This window comes from Schistocerca americana, chromosome 3, assembly GCF_021461395.2.
Source record: "Schistocerca americana isolate TAMUIC-IGC-003095 chromosome 3, iqSchAmer2.1, whole genome shotgun sequence".
Lineage (NCBI taxonomy): Eukaryota > Metazoa > Arthropoda > Insecta > Orthoptera > Acrididae > Schistocerca > Schistocerca americana.
The window spans coordinates 150,762,853-150,782,237 of NC_060121.1; the positions used below are offsets into that span (position 1 = coordinate 150,762,853).

A 19,385-nucleotide genomic window follows, 5' to 3' on the forward strand; every position below is an offset into this window, starting at 1 on the left:
CAATAGAGATGCGCTTTCTGTGAAGGTTGCTGGATAAGGGAGAAGGGACAGAATAAGAAATGAAATAATAAAAAACATGCTTCAGATCAGTCCTCTAAAAGAAACAATGAAGAGTGGTGGTGTGAAATCGTTTGGTCCCATTAAAAGACTGGGGAAAGGAAGATTACTAAGACGAACTGTGAAATGGATGGAGTCTGGAAGAAGACCAATTGGAAGACCATGAACAAATTGGAGAGACAGATGAAAGATGATGTGGATCGAGGTCTGTGAACAACCAGTGTAAGCAGAAACATTTCAGGAAGAAGAATAATGCAATGCAGCACTAACCTCAGATTGCTGGCTTTATTTTATTTACATTCTTTAATACTCCTTTCCCTCTTCTGATGTGAATCACTATTTTTCCATGTAGTGATATATGATCCTGTGTTCACTTTGAGATTACCATTTAGATAAAATACACTGTGTATCTTCAGAAAACTGCATTAATACACCAAAAAAGGTATTTGACAACTGCAGGAGTTCACTCAAAAATTACCAGAGGTGTCTTCTCAGTAGCCTCTGTCTGTCAGGTTATTAAGATACAACATGTACAACAAGGGTCGAAACATATGGTGCTAGTTTTACATATTTCAGTGACTCTCCTTCCAGGGTAATGTGCTGCACCCTCCCTATAAAGAAATCACAAATTTCATTTGATATCCCATAGGCTTGTTTCCTAAACGCTGATAATAGAAATTTCGTTGAAACTGATATAAAGATTCTCAAAATCTTTATTTCAAGGTAAAATGATAATTCATATTCAATACTCTGTTGCAAAATTTTGTTCGTGAGTTCCAAATCATCTGTTGTGTTGTATCTACATCTAAAGCAAACATATCCATTCTTCTCTAAAGCCAACATATCCCTTCTTCTTCTCCTTGACTGTCTCTTTGATGTTGGAGACCAAATGCATTTTCTACATTCTTCCATCAATCATTTCTGTTCCTGGCTTTTGTGGACCATTCCGCTTTTCTCAGTTCTACATCTGATGAAAATCCAGTGTTTTGTTTATGTGATTAGAAATAATTTTAGTGAATATTTTGTACATTATGGACTGGAGGCTGGTGTTTCTCTAGTAATGTATGTCCCCTTAGTTCCCTTACTTAGAAGGTAGGATAATTACAGCATTATTCCAATTTTCGAGATTTATCTGCTTCCAGGAACATCTAGTAAACTGAATTGCAAGTTCAAATTGTATTACTTATCCTACAACTTTAGACATTTATACTGAAACACCACCATTTACTTGCATTTTCTTTTCTTCGTACTTCAGAAGTCACTACCCATTGGCAGGGGTGAGCAAATGAGTCACACATATGACAGAACAAGGCAGGAACACATTGCAGTTACTACAGAGGGGGGAGACCCGTGGTCTAGGGGTAGCGTCTTTGATTCATAATCAAAACGTCTTCGGTCCCGGGTTCTATCCCCGCCACTGCCTAAATTTTGATAAATAATCAGCATTGGTGGCCGAAGACTTCCGGCATAAGAAGTCACTCTCATTCTGCCAACGGCCTTGTCAAAGAGGGCGGAGGAGCGGATAGAGGTTCAGGACACTCTCTTGTCCTAGGGGTGGGAAATTGCTCCTAAAGGCGGAAGAATCAGCAATGATCAACGACATGAGGATGCCAAAGGCAATGGAAACCACTGCATTAAAGACACATAACGTGTATCCACAGGACATGTGGCCTGTAATTGAAGAAGTGTCATGATGATCTCTCCATTGGCAAAAGATTCCGGAATAGTCCGGGTGGGGACTGCCAAGGGGGAGGTTACCACGAGAAAAAGATTGAATAATCAACGAAAGGATAATGTTCTACGAGTCGGGGCGTGCAATGTCAGAAACTAGAAAATATGAAAAGGGAAATGCAAAGGCTCAATCTAGATATAGTAGGGGTCAGTGAAGTGAAGTGGAAGGAAGACAAGGATTTCTGGTCAGATGAGTATCGGGTAATATCAACAGCAGCAGAAAATGATATAACAGGTGTAGGATTCGTTATGAATAGGAAGGTAGGGCAGAGGGTGTGTTACTGTGAACAGTTCAGTGACCGGGTTGTTCTAATCAGAATCAACAGCAGACAACACCGACAACGATAGTTCAGGCATACATGCTGATGACGCAAGCTGAAGATGAACAGATAGAGAAAGTGTATGAGGATATTGAAAGGGTAATGCAGTATGTAAAGGGGGACGAAAATCTAATAGTCATGGGCGACTGGAATGCAGTTGTAGGGGAAGGAGTAGAAGAAAAGGTTACAGGAGAATATGAGCTTGGGACGAGGAATGAAAGAGGAGAAAGACTAATTGAGTTCTCAGCTAGTAATAGCGAATGCCCTGTTCAAGAATCACAAGAGGAGGAGGTATACTTGGGAAAGGCCGGGAGATATGGGAAGATTTCAATTAGATTACATCATGGTCAGACAGAGATTCCGAAATAAGATACTGGATTGTAAGGCGTACCCAGGAGCAGATATAGACTCAGATCACAATATAGTAGTGATGAAGAGTAGGCTGAAGTTCAAGACATTATTCAGGAAGAATCAATACGCAAAGAAGTGGGATACGGAAGTACTAAGGAATGACGAGATACGTTTGAAGTTCTCTAACTCTATAGATACAGCAATAAGGAATAGTGCAGTAGGCAGTACAGTTGAAGAGTAATGGACATCTCTAAAAAGGGCCATCACAGGAGTTGGGAAGGAAAACATAGGTACAAAGAAGGTAGCTGCGAAGAAACCATGGGTAACAGAAGAAATACTTCAGTTGATTGATGAAAGGAGGGAGTACAAACATGTTCCGGGAAAATCAGGAATACAGAAATACAAGTCGCTGAGGAATGAAATAAATAGGAAGTGCAGGGAAGCTAAGACAAAATGGCTGCAGGAAAAATGTGAAGACATCGAAAAAGATATGATTGTCGGAAGGACAGACTCAGCATACAGGAAAGTCAAAACAACCTTTGGTGACGTTAAAAGCAATGGTGGTAACATTAAGAGTGCAACGGGAATTCCACTGTTAAATGCAGAGGAGAGAGCAGATAGGTGGAAAGAATACATTGAAAGCCTCTATGAGGGTGAAGATTTGTCTGATATGATAGAAGAAGAAACAGGAGTCGATTTAGAAGAGATAGGGGATCCAGTATTAGAATCGGAATTTAAAAGAGCTTTGGAGGACTTACGGCCAAATAAGGCAGAAGGGATAGATAACATTCCATCAGAATTTCTAAAATCATTGGGGGAAGTGGCAACAAAACGACTATTCACGTTGGTGTGTAGAATATATGAGTTTGGCGACATACCATCTGACTTTCAGAAAAGCATCATCCACACAATTCCAAAGATGGCAAGAGCTGACAAGTGCGAGAATTATCGCACAATCAGCTTAACAGCTCATGCATCGAAGCTGCTTACAAGAATAATATACAGAAGAATGGAAAAGAAAATTGAGAATGCGCTAGGTGACGATCAGTTTGGCTTTAGGAAAAGTAAAGGGACAAGAGAGGCAATTCTGACGTTACGGCTAATAATGGAAGCAAGGCTAACGAAAAATCAAGACACTTTCATAGGATTTGTCGACCTGGAAAAAGCATTTGACAATATAAAATGGTGCAAGCTGTTCGAGATTCTGAAAAAAGTAGGAGTAAGCTATAGGGAGAGACGGGTCATATACAATATGTACAACAACCAAGAGGGAATAATAAGAGTGGACGATCAAGAACGAAGTGTTCGTATTAAGAAGGGTGTAAAACAAGGCTATAGCCTTTCGCCCCTACTCTTCAATCTGCACATCAAGGAAGCAATGATGGAAATAAAAGAAAGGTTCAGGAGTGGAATTAAAGTACAAGGTGAAAGTATATCAATGATACGATTCGCTGATGACATTGCTATCCTGAGTGAAAGTGAAGAAGAATTAAATGATCTGCTGAACGGAATGAACAGTCTAATGAGTACACAGTATGGTTTGAGAGTAAATCGGAGAAAGACGAAGGTAATGAGAAGTAGTAGAAATGAGAACAGCGAGAAACTTAACATCAGGATTGATGGTCACGAATTCAATGAAGTTAAGGAATTCTGCTACCTAGGCAGTAAAATAATCAATGACGGACGGAGCAAGGAGGACATCAAAAGCAGACTCGCTATGGCAAAGAAGGCATTTCTGGCCAAGAGAAGTCTACTAATATCAAATACCAGCCTTAATTTGAGGAAGAAATTTCTGAGGATGTACATCTGGAGTACAGCATTGTATGGTAGTGAAACATGGACTGTGGGAAAACCGGAACAGAAGAGAATCGAAGCATTTGAGATGTGGTGCTATAGACGAATGTTGAAAATTAGGTGGACTGATAAGGTAAGGAATGAGGAGGTTCTACGCAGAATCGGAGAGGAAAGGAATATGTGGAAAACACTGATAAGGAGAAGGGACAGGATGATAGGACATCTGCTAAGACATGAGGGAATGACTTCCATGGTACTAGAGGGAGCTGTAGAGGGCAAAAACTGTAGAGGAAGATAGAGATTGGAATACGTCAAGCAAATAATTGAGGATGTAGGTTGCAAGTGCTACTCTGAGATGAAGAGGTTAGCACAGGAAAGGAATTCATGGCGCGCCGCCTCAGACCAGTCAGTAGACTTACCTTGCTGCACTTGTGCACAGGTAAACTGACAGACATTCATTTGCACGAGTTCCCCATAGGGAAATGTTGGACCAGCCTGTCACAAGGTTTTATACATCTCAACTGACATTATTTCCTGAATGTCACTCTTTTCATAATTATTTATCGGAATGTCTGAATTCTTGTGCATTTTCCTCATCTTCATCATCATTATTCACAGTGATCTACAGTGTGTATGTGGTAGTGAATACTTTCCATTTTACCACATGTTAGGGTTTCTTCATGTTCCATTCATATTTAAATTGTGGGAAGAATGACAGCTTCAGTGTGTCTGTGTGTGCATCAATTAATCTAATTTTGTCTTTGTGCTTCCTATGGCAGCAATCGTTAGAAGAAAGTAGTATGTTTCTAGCAACACCACTGCCACTGTCATCTTAGCTGCAGTTCTCCCCCCACCCCCCTTCTTTAAGAACTTCCGTCTTATTGTGTGTTGACTATTTCCATTTTATTTCAGTTTAAGTAAAAGAACTTTGATTTTGACATTGGAGTGATATCCATTGTTATTAAATGAGGGCATACTAGGACAGAGAGATTTGTATTTTAAATATGCCCATTTATTTACTATAACTAAGGGACAGTAGACAGATTTTGTGATGCCACACAATCAGCATGGAATGTGTTTTGGTAGGCAGTAAGCTGACAGTCATTAAATTAATTTTTTAGTTATGTAACATTTTATGTTTATTTTATTTGGGCTATACAGCGTTATTACCCATATTAGAAGTAAGAGTCTATGAGACAGCCATCCTTAGCTAAAGTGAACTGCTTAAGCAAAATTTCAGATGTGATGCTAGCAATCTTCACAGCAGCTGGACTTGTGCAGGGAGGAGATTCAGGAGGTTCAGCCTGAGGTAGTCAAGTAGTACATCTCTAACATACACATTCAGATATGAAGAAAATGAAGCAAAGAAAGAATATTACGGCTTTAGTGGCTTGTTGACAATGAGATCCTAAGAAATAAATAACAAACTTGGTTTGCAGAAGGGAGCGAGAGGAAATTGGTAATGTTCTCTTCCAAGAAACCACCAAGAGCCTGTGGCAGTTTCACAGTGGTGCAGTCCACAAGTTATATAACCAGATATCAAGTGCTCAAATAGAATAAGAAGTGGGAGTGAATTTAGAAAGTTGGAATAGTGTTTTGACATATCTAATTATTTCTGTTCATTATTCATATGTAATTTTAATTATAAGATGTGTCCAGTTATTCTAGTGACATAATTAATGAAATTGGTAACAATGCAATCCAAAAGTAGATTGTACAATTAACATAGTCATTTCAGATATTTGTGTGAAAGACATACACATAATATAGATTAATTTTTTTGTCTCTTAGTGCCGTCAGTTGCTCGGGGCCCCTACTGATTTTGTGACTGCCTGTCAGTTTGATATCTGTCACACATTAGAGAAGGAGGATGCTGCTTGCAGGGATATGGAAGCATATGTTCGGAAATGTACACAGCAAGGGCTGTGTGTGGACTGGCGTTCACCATCACGGTGTCCTTTTGTATGTCCACCTGGTATGTTCTCCTACTACATATAGCTGAGTGCATTCGATTGAGATGGTACTGCTCTGATATACTTATGGATTAGACATTACCGCAAACAAAACACAGTCTTTGAAAATCTCTTAGGCCCCTACTTCTTAAGGTTTCTTATGCTTCAATTTCTTTATTTCCTCACTTCCTACTTTTACTATCAGTATAGTAGACAAATTATGCTAGTAATAAGCAGTACTACTGGATTGAGGAGTGAAGAAGTTATAGGGAAACATGAATGTTTATAATATACATTTATTTGTGCATCCACGTAGTACCAATAGAAGTAGACTGCACATTTAAGAAGCGAATGAGTATTGTGTGTTTTCTCAAAGAAATTTTAAGGCTCTCTATTAGAAACAAATCCATTGGCTTACATTTTATTGATGACTGAATTTCTCCTTTACTTCAATACTTTATTGTCAAGGTGTAGTCTTGTGGAGGCTATTTTCCAGGTTCAGTTAATTATTACCATTGTCACTATACCTAAACATGTCCAGTGATTATGTTACACTTAGCTCGACACATAAAAACTGATTCTGTAAATAACAGCGATGACAGACATTCCATCCACATATATTAATTTTACTCTCAATAAATGTGGGAATTTGCCTGAAAGCATTAGGCATAATTAGAAAATATTACAGTTTATTTATTTAACATTTATTCACATAATTGTGTATAACTGAAGTATTTTGGCCATAGGTATGGTCTACCATGCATGTGGTTCTGGTTGTGTAAAGACGTGTGACAATTACAAGACTTACAATGATACTGAATGCCCCTTGGGTACCAAAGAAGGATGCTTTTGTCCAGAAGGGCAGGTAGGTCTTTCCATTTTTGCTTTGTTTTCACTATTGCTGCTGCACAATCCCTGATATTTCCATTGTTATGCTGTGATGCCCGTATTCAGTTTTTTTGTCAGTTTGCCACATGTAGAAAAACTGTAAGTTACATGACAAATCTAGAAGGTATAAATATATTAATCTTACAATTACACTTTAGAGGCAGATGTTTAAAACAAACACTATGAGAGAAGTGGCAAAGACTGTTTCATAATACAGTGGAAACTCGATTAACCGTCATCTTTGGGACTGTGGTCGTGACGGTTGAGTGAATAGATGGATAATAGAAACACTGTATACCTCCAAAACATAACCTCAATCAATTATTTTATGTATAGACACATATCACTCTCACAGTAATACAATAATATTTTGGAGCGAAAACAAATTAAACACGATTGTAATAGCAAATAAAACTATTTATTACATGATAAAAACATCCGTACAGTAGCTACAAAAGTTGCAAAATACGTAATGTATAGTACTGTACTGTACTATAAACTTACAGGTGAAATAGTTTATCTAGCTTGGAAATAGTTGGTCAATTTCTTCTGCCTTTTTGATGTTCGAGCTTTCACCCTGGCAATATTTCATATTTTTTGGAGCAGTAGTGCCTGCATTGCATTAGCCTCTTCTTGACTTTCAAACCATTCTATACACTTGGACAGCATTGTTTCAGCCTCTGAATGGCTAATAGTTTGTTTTCCTTCATGGTTTGAACACTCGTCTTCATCAGCCCCTTCTTCTTCTTCTTCTTTGGTGTCACTTACACTGGCAACAATTTCGTCATCACTCAAAATTTGAAAACCCTCGTCCACTTTGTCACACTCTAACCACTCTGATACTTCTTCTGACGCCAAATTTGTGCTGATTTGTAAATTATTGCACAAACTGACCATCTCGTCAACTGTCACACACTCAGATTCCTCCGATTCTTCACCTCTTGGTTGAGGCCAAAGTTTATTCCAGCTGTTCTTGAGATTTGACGCTGACAAATCACTCCATGCACTGGCAACACTGAAAATGGCATCTTTAATACTGTAATACCTCCAAAACTGTTTTACAGATGTTGATTCATCAGATGAGAGCAAACTCTCGATAAAAAAAATTTTCTAACACGACGTTTCATGTTTTGGATGATTCCCTGATCCATGGGCTGTATAAGTGAAGTTGTGTTTGGTGGAAGGAAGAGAGATGTTATGTTGCCGCCATCACTTTCCATTTCACAAGTAGGGTGCGTTGGGGCATTGTCTAATAGCAATAGCACTTTCTGTGGCAACTTTTTTTCAGCCAAATGTGCTCTAACTTAAGGTACAAATTGTTTGTGAAACCAGGCAGAAAAAATTGATTCATCCATCCAAGCACTCTTCTGGGCATAGTATTGTGCAGGGAAAGCATTCAAATTCAAATTATTGGATGCACAAGGTTTTCTTGATTTCCCAATCACAAGTAGGGGTAGCCTATGACTGTCGGTCGCATTTGCGCAAACCATAGCAGTGATGTGATCTTTTTGTACTTTGAAACCTGGAGGAGCTTTTTCAGAGAGTGATGCTAATGTCTTTTGTGGTAAAGCCTTCCAATGAAGCCCAGTTTCATCACAATTGTAAACTTGCTCCCTAACAAGATTCAATTCAACCATTTTTTTTCTTTAAATTGTTCCCAGAACTCATCAATTACAGAGCTATCCGCGCTGAGTTTTTCTCCACTGATATCAAGTTGGCGAATGCCATGACAAAATTTAAACTTATCAAGCCATGTGATACTTGCTTTAAAAGACGAGTCACCATCAAGTTTGTTGTTCATTTCAACAGCCTCGGCCATTATTATAGGCCCTGAAAGTGGAATCCCCTGACTTATTGCTTGTATAAACCATCGGTACATTGCAGTGTCCAATTCATCATATTTTGCAGGTTTCATTATCTTTCTTGTTCGCACATCTCCATCCATGCTCTGCATTGTTGACACATGTTGTTCTATTTTATCAGCATCACGTTTTATATCGTTAACCGTTGTTCTTCCAATACCATAAATCAGCACTACACTTGTCGCAGTTTCACCCTTTCTTAAGCGTTTTTTAATTTCAAGTTTTTGATGAAGTCCTAAAACAACATGTTTACATTTTTCAGGCATTTTATCAAGTCACTGTATCACACGTACCTGCACTAAATACGGTAGTGTAAAATATTAGTCAATAAAGCTTATTCAAATGGAAAACACGTAACACAGCACAGCCCGCTAGATACAATGCGACAATTACAGTCTTCTTGCCACAACTAGAAACTGATCCAGTGGTGATTGTTGACTCACAAGTCAGACAAAGACAAGAAAAGGGGGAGATGTGTTAGCAGGTCAACTGAAGGTCATATTTTATGTACCATTCTACGGTGGGCGGGTACATTCACTTCCCACTAAAATAGAGTAAATAAACAAAGCGAATGCATCACTGCACCTTAGAGCATTCTGTTATTACAGTATTATTATGTTGTTACAGCAGTGACGGTTAACAGAAACTGACGGTTTAAAGAGTGATGGTTAATCGAGTTTTTACTGTAAAAGTAAAGAAACACTCTTGAGAGGAGGGGGGAGGGAGTGAGATATACATTATACCCTGCAAAGAGTTCAGTTTGTACCACAATAAAATTAATCTGCACCAGGTTAAAGAAGACTTTCTAAGCTGATCAGTGCTTTATCTGCTTATGAGTATGCTGATTACATTTTGATTTATCACCTATTTCACATCAATGAATTATCATTGTAAGTGACCAAAAATTTTTGTATTTTTAACCTGTATGTCATTATCAACACTTATAGATTGCTTAATGCAAGGATCTGCAAGACTAGAAGCTATTTCATGTGTTCTGAATCAATTGTGAGTTCATTCTTCTTTGTTTTGCCTGGTACAGTACAGTTCGGTACTTCAGCAGAGACTCACTCATGTCATGAGCAGGTGCTACAGCAGTTTTTGAAGAACCCTTTGATTGCTTTAACATGCCATGTGTGCAGGTGAATAAAATGCACATGACACATATCAAGTTTTAAATTTGATGGAATGCCCAGATAGTTTTACTCCATTCTAAATTTGATGTATACTATTCACATGGCATTTGTCCTTGTGACCATTTGGTTTGTGGTATGTAGAAATTTCAGTCATATTAATGTGCTGCTATTAATACCACAATATTTTACTTATTATGTATATAATCAAAGTCTGTAATTCAGTCATGGAAAATTTCAAAAGGATAGAATTCCTTTTTCTGGCTTATTGCAAATTCAGGGCAAGATTGTGACTATCAAGTCAACATATAACATCAGTATTTGTTGACCATTCCCTCATAACCAGAAGGATTACTGTTTTCTATGACTTAATTAATTTTGTAAGCTGCCTATTCATTGTGTCTTGAAGCTAATGTCTGTCAGTGCCTATAGTGCCTGCCTTAGTGAATAAAGTGCATTCTTATTTTGTTGTTTGTTTTTAGTTTCTGGCCTTTCTGCAGCTGTTAAGAAGAATTAGTTAAATGTGGTGCCCAGCAATTTTGTTTTATTATCATCTGTCTCTCAGCATAAGCTGAGGAACTAAGTCCTATTAGTGTTATATACAAAAAAATTCAAATACACGTATGAAGATGGAGCAGAAGGAAATGGAAAAATACTAAAGCTAAAGTTTGCCATGGTAACCCCATTCCTGATGTCCAGGCGGAGCTTCAAGGAATCCTCAGAACCTTAGGCCCCCTGCAAAACCTTTCACCTGACTCCATCAACCTCCTGACCCCACCGACACCCCGCACCCCTACCTTCTACCTTCTTCCTTAAATCCACAAACCCAATCATCCCGGCCGCCCCATTGTAGCTGGTTACCAAGCGCCCACAGAACGTATCTCTGCCTACGTAGATCAACACCTTCAACCCATTACATGCAGTCTCCCATCCTTCATCAAGGACACCAACCACTTCCTTGAACGCCTGGAATCCTTACCCAATCTGTTACCCCCGGAAACCATCCTTGTAACCATTGATGCCACGTCCTTATACACAAATATTCCGCACGTCCAGGGCCTCGCTGCGATGGAGCATTTCCTTTCACGCCGATCACCTGCCACCCTACCTAAAACCTCTTTCCTCATCACCTTAGCCAGCTTCATCCTGACCCACAACTTCTTCACTTTTGAGGGCCAGACATACCAACAATTAAAGGGAACAGCCATGGGCACCAGGATGGCCCCCTCGTACGCCAACCTATTCATGGGTCGCTTAGAGGAAGCCTTCTTGGTTACCCAAGTCTGCCAACCCAAAGTTTGGTACAGATTTATTGATGACATCTTCATGATCTGGACTCACAGTGAAGAAGAACTCCAGAATTTCCTCTCCAACCTCAACTCCTTTGGTTCCATCAGTTTCACCTGGTCCTACTCCAAATCCCATGCCACTTTCCTTGACGTTGACCTCCACCTGTCCAATGGCCAACTTCACACGTCCGTCCACATCAAACCCACCAACAAGCAACAGTACCTCCATTATGACAGCTGCCACCCATTCCACATCAAACGGTCCCTTCCCTACAGCCTAGGTCTTCGTGGCAAACGAATCTGCTCCAGTCCGGAATCCCTGAATCATTACACCAACAACCTGAAAACAGCTTTCGCATCCCGCAACTACCCTCCCGACCTGATACAGAAGCAAATAACCAGAGCCACTTCCTCGTCCCCTCAAACCCAGAATCCCCCACAGAAGAACCACAAAAGTGCCCCACTTGTGACAGGATACTTTCCGGGACTGGACCAGACTCTGAATGTGGCTCTCCAGCAGGGATACGACTTCCTCAAATCCTGCCCTGAAATGAGATCCATCCTTCATGAAATCCTCCCCACTCCGCCAAGAGTGTCTTTCCGCCGTCCACCTAACCTTCGTAACCTGTTAGTTCATCCCTATGAAATCCCCAAACCACCTTCCCTACCCTCTGGCTCCTATCCTTGTAACCGCCCCCGATGCAAAACCTGTCCCATGCACCCTCCCACCACCACCTACTCCAGTCCTGTAACCCGGAAGGTGTACACGATCAGAGGCAGAGCCACGTGTGAAAGCACCCACGTGATTTACCAACTGACCTGCCTACATTGTGATGCATTCTATGTGGGAATGACCAGCAACAAACTGTCCATTCGCATGAATGGACACAGGCAGACAGTGTTTGTTGGTAATGAGGATCACCCTGTGGCTAAACATGCCTTGGTGCACAGCCAGCACATCTTGGCACAGTGTTACACCGTCCGGGTTATCTGGATACTTCCCACCAACACCAACCTATCCGAACTCCGGAGATGGGAACTTGCCCTTCAGTATATCCTCTCTTCTCGTCATCCGCCAGGCCTCAATCTCCGCTAATTTCAAGTTGCCGCCACTCATACCTCACCTGTCTTTCAATAACTTCTTTGCCTCTACACTTCTGCCTCGACTTACATCTCTGCCCAAACTCTTTGTCTTTAAATATGTCTGCTTGTGTCTGTATCTGTGGATGGATATGTGCGTGTGTGCGAGTGTATACCTGTCCTTTTTTCCCCCTAAGGTAAGTCTTTCCGCTCCCGGGATTGGAATGACTCCTTACCCTCTCCCTTAAAACCCACTTCCTTTCGTCTTCCCCTCTCCTTCCCTCTTTCCTGATGAGGCAACAGTTTGTTGCGAAAGCTTGAATTTTGTGTGTATGTTTGTGTTTGTTTGTGTGTCTATCGACCTGCCAGCGCTTTTGTTCGGTAAGTCACCTCATCTTTGTTTTTATATAAAATTTTTCCCACGTGGAATGTTTCCTTCCATTATACTAATAATTAGATGCCAACACATGTACAAAACAATATTTCATGTACACAGTATTTCAGAAAAATTATTTTTAATTCCTGAGGAAAAGCAGGTAAAATGTAATAATGTAACACTGGATGATTTTACAGGTTTTGCACAATGGAACTTGCATTGATGAGGCTCGTTGTTCTCCATGTGATGATGAAGGTCACTTTGATGGAGATATATGGAAGCCTGATGCATGCACTACTTGCAGTTGCAAAGGTAAATACTTGTGATATTATTAGTTTCTTATATCACTGATAAAATAATTACTAATTTGGAATATGGAATATCTCACTAGTTTATAGATTTGATGTTTCATTCACATGCTTCTCTGACTTCACACTGACTATTTACATAATTTTTACACATATTTATTGCAAATTCAGACTAAATTCATTCTAATTATATTCTTACCATTGCAAAAATGTACACACTAAACAAGATACTGTTTCTTATTATGTCTGAAAGATCGCCTTTGAAACAAATATAATAGGTACATCTGTTTTGAACTGTCTTCATCAGTTAATTGGTAGGTGTACCACCATCATAGGCTAGTTGAAGGCTCGTGTGCTTCAACCAACAGTGCATTAATAATGTTTTAATTATGTTAAGGAAGCTTTCTGTGACAAATCTATATCAGTTACTCCAGTTATCAATGATGTGCATACTATCTGTTGTAAAGTATTAAAAACTGCACAAAAATTCGCTCCACACCAACTTAGAGCCCTACAAGTGCATGGTCCATCAGAGTGGTCTGAAGGCAGCTGGAGTGTAGAACAGAGAGCATGAATATCTTTGCAAAGGATGGCATAAGTTGCTGAAAATGGCTGATGCTGCCTTGCCTAATGACAACTGAGTGAGCCTGACAGAACCAAGTGAGCAATTGCCCATGGTCATGCTGATATCACATGCTTGCACCCACTTGCACACAGACTGCGAATTTACAGTGTCCATATGAGCATTGCACTTCTGTTACCATCAGAATTGGGAAAATATTTTCAAATAATGAGAAACACATACAGATAAAAATTATTATTCATTATTCCTGAATAACAGATAAAAATATTTATTCAAACCATTATTTATTTACACGAATAAAAACATTTAGTCATCATCTGTGAATAACACACATTACAAGTAATGGATTAATTTGAATCCCAGTGATATCTATTGCTCTAATTCTTTGTCATTAAACAAATGTACTTTTTATTACCTGTTAAATAGTTTTCATAACAACTCTCTCTCTTCATAACAACCCTCTCTTTTCCTCCCTATGCTCAATCTGAAGTGTAATTCAAACAGTGCAGTGCAGTGGTGGTGTTCTTACTGTACCTGACCTTCAACAATAAACCAAACATTCAAAACAACTGAAAAAGCAGATGTATATCAGGAACATATGTATCAGCAAGATAATTTTTTTTTAATCAGATGTATAAAGCTCACAATATTAAAAAATTCCTCTTATTTTTTGATCACACCTCATGTATTATGAAAGCCAAGAGTGTAAATATTAAATGGTAAAGGTGTCAAAAACAGAACCTTACCACAAACCTGTACTCATAGTTTTTAGTCATAGTGTGCTTTCTTTGTGTATGACATGTAGCAGCCAAGCAAAGAGGAAGTAAAAATGGTATCCCTCAGAAGAGTATTGATTTGATTTGATTTTTATGAGGTATATTTTGTTTCCTCATTTCCATGGTCAGCACTTGCGATACAGCGTTATTAAACCTCCTTTACACTGCAAGAGGGAACGAGAATTCTCTCTGGTGTAAATGCTAGGCTCACATGCATGAACGCCATTCAGTCATGCATGGTTAACATTTGCAGTTGTTTGCTCATGTTTCAGTGGTTGTCAGTTTCTCAATGAACCATCAAGGGAAGTTTGTGTCCTCTCTGCTTAGGCACTAGCAGTACTGAAAGCTTTCTTCTGCTATGCTGTCTACTTTTTATGTTGTTGTTTGAGTTACCTGAGCTATGGAGTGGGCCAAAGAGAGTGTAATGTTACTGATAGGAAAATATAGATCTCGTACATGCTTCTGCCATCCAAGAAATTCATAGCACGAACACCAAAGGAAATGAAATGTGATTGGTAGAAAACTGCCAAGGCACTCAGAGGTCCAACTGGGGGTGTGGGCAAGATGATAAATTCATTGAGAATGGAGTGAACAAGCACAAGCTTTGTAATTCTTTTTATTAAAAAGGAAAAGCACAATAAATTTCCTTGAAAATAGACAAGTGTGAATATATATGTGTTATGCTGACTAAAAATATGAGAAAGATGTTTTTGTCTACATTCATGGTGTCTGTAATTACATGGCTGATGAATCACTGTTACGTTACAAACTTTTGATGCTAAATAAATATAGTTTACCCATTTCATGCTATCTTCCTTCTAACAAATTATGTAGCAGATTTTATGTAGTGACAGGTCGTATTTATATTTCACATTTCATTCATCATATTTTACTGATGTATCTTTCTTATGTGTACTGTACTAAAGTCCTTTGGAGTGCTTTGCATGTGTCACTGCAGACATCAGCAACTATCTGATATAAGCAACTACAAAAATGTGCAACAATCATTAATGTAAATGTTTCTGATTGCTAATAACCAGAGTGTAAATGCTAGCCTATCTTCAGTTTATGTTGGCCTTTGGTAAATAGGATTCTGCTTTTAAATGTCTTCCTCAGTTGTAATGAGCAACCAGCAAAAAGTGTCAAATGGCATTCGTGCAAAGTAATGGATAAACGCTAAGGAAAACAGGCACTGCAGTTCAGTACCTCTGCATTTCACATTTACGTACAAATGGAACCATCTAAATTCTTCCTTTCCTATGCCAAATACAAATCTGCTGCACAATGTTTGTGACTTCACTTGTGTTGTCTTCATTGTGAAGGGTGCTTTATACTCTCTACTTAGGTCCAGGAAGGTATGCATTTCTGTTGACGTTGAGTTGTCTGCAGCTCACCACATGAAAGAAAACATTTCCAGTGTGTTTTTCTGTCTGAAAACCCATCTGATTGCTACAGAAAATATCATGATATTCATATCTCCCACAATGATGTGATCATCTACTGAAACGCTTTGCAAGAGCATTGTACTAGCTTTATTAGTCATACAGTGACACTAATTACATTTATTTTCAGTTTGAGTGATATTATCAAGCTTATTTTCAGAAGCTGGATATTATAATGTTCATATTCTGTCATAAATGCAGAGTAGATAATATTGTCCTTCATAAGGGCAAAATGAAAGTATGAATCTTCCATTGTTTCTTGGCAGGGCAACTTCATAATTATAAACTAAAAGCACAAAATTGTAGATGTTCTATAGTGCTGTAGAACATTTCTAATTTTGTGGATCACTTTTGTAAAGCATGTCAAAGTACACTCATGTTCACAAAAAAACAGAACACCTTGATCGACTAGATATAGAACATTTGTATTCACAGGACATGTGCATTAGTATGTTCTGTAGAAATTATTAGCATTTCAGTGACCTTGATTCAGCGTGTGTACTGTTGCATAGTAGCTGCAGGGTCCACCATGGGCTCTGAGTACTTGTTCCATACAAGGTGACATCGACACGTATAAGGAGTAAATGTCATCCTGTGGTACAGCCATCTGTGCTGCATTCACATGGTTTCAAAGTTCATTTGTGGTGGTTGGCACTGGGTCACAGCACTGCACCCCTTGTTTCACCATATTGCACACACTTCCGACTGGCGACAGCTCTGATGATCAGGAGGGCCAGGGTAAAAGGCTGACATCTTCTGATGCCAAGAAGGCACATGTTCGTGTAGCAACATGTGGTTGTGCATTGTCTTGCTTAAAAATTGCATCTGGGTGTTGTGCAGAAAGGGTATGGCTACGGTTTGTAGGATATCACTCACATAGGTCACACTGATCACAGTGCACTGGACATGCACCAGCTGTGATTTTTTGGTTGAACCCAATAGCACCCCACATGATAAGATCTTGAGTTTGTGCTGTCTGTCTTGTGCGAATGCAGTCACTGATGCTGCTCCACCTGCCTGTGGTGAACCAAAATGCAGCCCTCATTTTCAAACAAATGTAACCTGGGCTTGTTCGAAAAAAGTATCTGGTTCCATTCATGTCCACAGTGATGTTCCATGCACCATTGCTGTCTAGCATGCTTCTATTCAGTCAAAGATTGGCAGAAAAGTGGATGACACGTGTAACCCATGTCATAATAAATGGTGATGTACTGTCACCTCTGATAGTGTATGTTGTGTTACACTGTTCCACCATTGCACCAGAGCTGAGCAGGATGCAGATTTGTCCTGCAATGCCATTCGGATGGTGTGTTGATCTTCTCAGAGGACAGTCTGGATGGTGCGACCTGAACCATCTCATCATGTTCTACAGCCTTCCATAAACCATTCGGCACACACCATTTTCACTGCTGAAACGTGATCCTACATGAGCAGCAATTTCCTGGATGAATGCATCACATTTTCTCATGCCAATAAGGTGACCTTGTTCAAACTCACTGATTTAATGGTACGGTTCACCCATTTGTCTCCAAGGCATCCTGCATGTCTGTCCAAGTCACACTGATCCATTACCTTTGGTTTATAGTGACAATGAGAGCCAAAGGTACATTTTGATGCACCATGATATCAATGTGTACCTTGAGCCTGCAAGCTGACATAATTCAAATGATAATCATTTTTGACGGACATAGTAATGTGCATGTCCTGTGAATATGAATGTCCTACCTCTAATCATTCAAGGCATTCTGTTTTTTCCTGAACACAAGTGTACAAATTGTTTAGACCAGTAGCTATACAGCTGTTGTAGGTGAGAGATATCTGTAGCTCAACTGGCAAGAATGGGTGTAGGAGTAAGTTGTGGTGTCGGAACTTGAATCCTCTGTACTCTGGAAACGTTGAACAGCAAGTGATGTCTGCCTCTGTAACATCTGCTCTGTAATATGCAAGATCTGTCAGAAATTAACCTCCAACAAAGTGAAAAGGATGATTGCTACTCACCACACAGAAGAGATGGTGAGGCACATTGAAAACCGACTGCTGGAAATTATCAGGTTTTTTACTTAAGTCCTGCTCGAGACATAGACAGAACACAAACACATTCACCCCACATGCATAACTTATACACACACAGGCACTGTCTTCCCCAGGTACTAAGACCCAACTGCAATCTTTGCTCAGCTCACAGTCAGAAGCATTTGCAGTCAGGTGTGAGTGTGTTTGAGATGCACATTTGTGAAGGTGTGTATGTTTTATTTAGTGTACACCAGAGGAAGGACTTAGCTCATAACATCTAGCAGTCTCTTTTCAATGTACCTGCCTGCCACTCAGTGTGGTGAGTAGTAAATTTACCCTTTCATGTTGTAGTAAACATACCCTTTTCATGTTGCTGTTATTCTACCAAAAATTTTTCATTGCTAGAAATTGACATCCATTAGGCTATGAATAAAATATTGGGAAATCCAGGATGGAATGTAACAATATTATGAGAAGGATAGGCAGCTCAGGATCTCTGCTATATGGTGAGTAGCAACTATCCTTCTCATAAAATTGTTAATAAAATATTGAGAGTAGTTAAAGCAAATTTGTTAGAAATCTCTTAAAACTACACCTTTGTATTACACCCCTTACAAGTGCAGATCTTTGACACCCTAATTATTTAGTCATGATCTCATGCAAAACACTCCTAAAAATGCACAAGAAGTTGTCTAGAGCTACGTCAATACCTTTCAGTTCTTCTCTGAATACCAATTTATGTTTATTATTTATTTATTCATATGGTTGACATGCAGTGGATAAAACTACAGGTGTAAAACATTAGTGTATGTATATAACAAGAATACAGGAAGACAGAATTACATAGAAAACTAAATGTCAATATCTAAATTCCTAATATATATATGAGTTGTACTGTTAGCTTTCATTAGGTCACTCCAACTCCCCAGATAGGAACACAAGAGGTATTCATCTCTAATGTGCTTCATTGTCTGCTTCGGAGCCACACAGTCACAAACCAAGGACTTGTAGCGTCCCATTTGTAAAATGAGTCAGCACATCAACCATCCCCAGTGCGAGGTCTGTTCAGTTTGACCCATAGCATCTTGTTGAGTTCTGTGCCAGCAGTATCACAGCTATACTTTTGGAACCACTCATGCTCTTCAGGATTTTCAGTAAGTTGACAGTTATGAACCCATAGGTCTCTTACCTCGATATTACTACCATCTAGCTGTTCTGCTTGCTGTAATGGTGGGTTTCTTGAATGGAGTCTGTTTCATCATAGACCTGGTATGTCTTCCTGTATGGGTAATTCCAGGTTCTCTTGTAGCTTTCAGTATTCCCTAAGCAAGGCCTTGCTCCTACAGACTGTGGGTGGATAGACAATGCTCAGCAGAGCAAGTCAATAAGTGGATGTTGGTTGGATTGTCCCAGTTATTAATCACATATTGTGG

The 19,385-nt window shown here is 39.4% G+C and overlaps 1 protein-coding gene across 1 annotated transcript in view; it reads left to right on the forward strand.

The window, feature by feature from the left end:
- LOC124605103 (hemocytin) overlaps window positions 1–19,385 on the forward strand; it is a 569,639-nt gene that overhangs the window by 465,388 nt on the left and 84,866 nt on the right. The window contains exons 63-65 of the mRNA XM_047136554.1: window positions 6,045–6,228; window positions 6,952–7,070; window positions 13,028–13,142. Of these exons, the coding sequence (XP_046992510.1) occupies window positions 6,045–6,228; window positions 6,952–7,070; window positions 13,028–13,142 (418 nt within the window). The remainder of the gene's footprint in view (window positions 1–6,044; window positions 6,229–6,951; window positions 7,071–13,027; window positions 13,143–19,385) is intronic.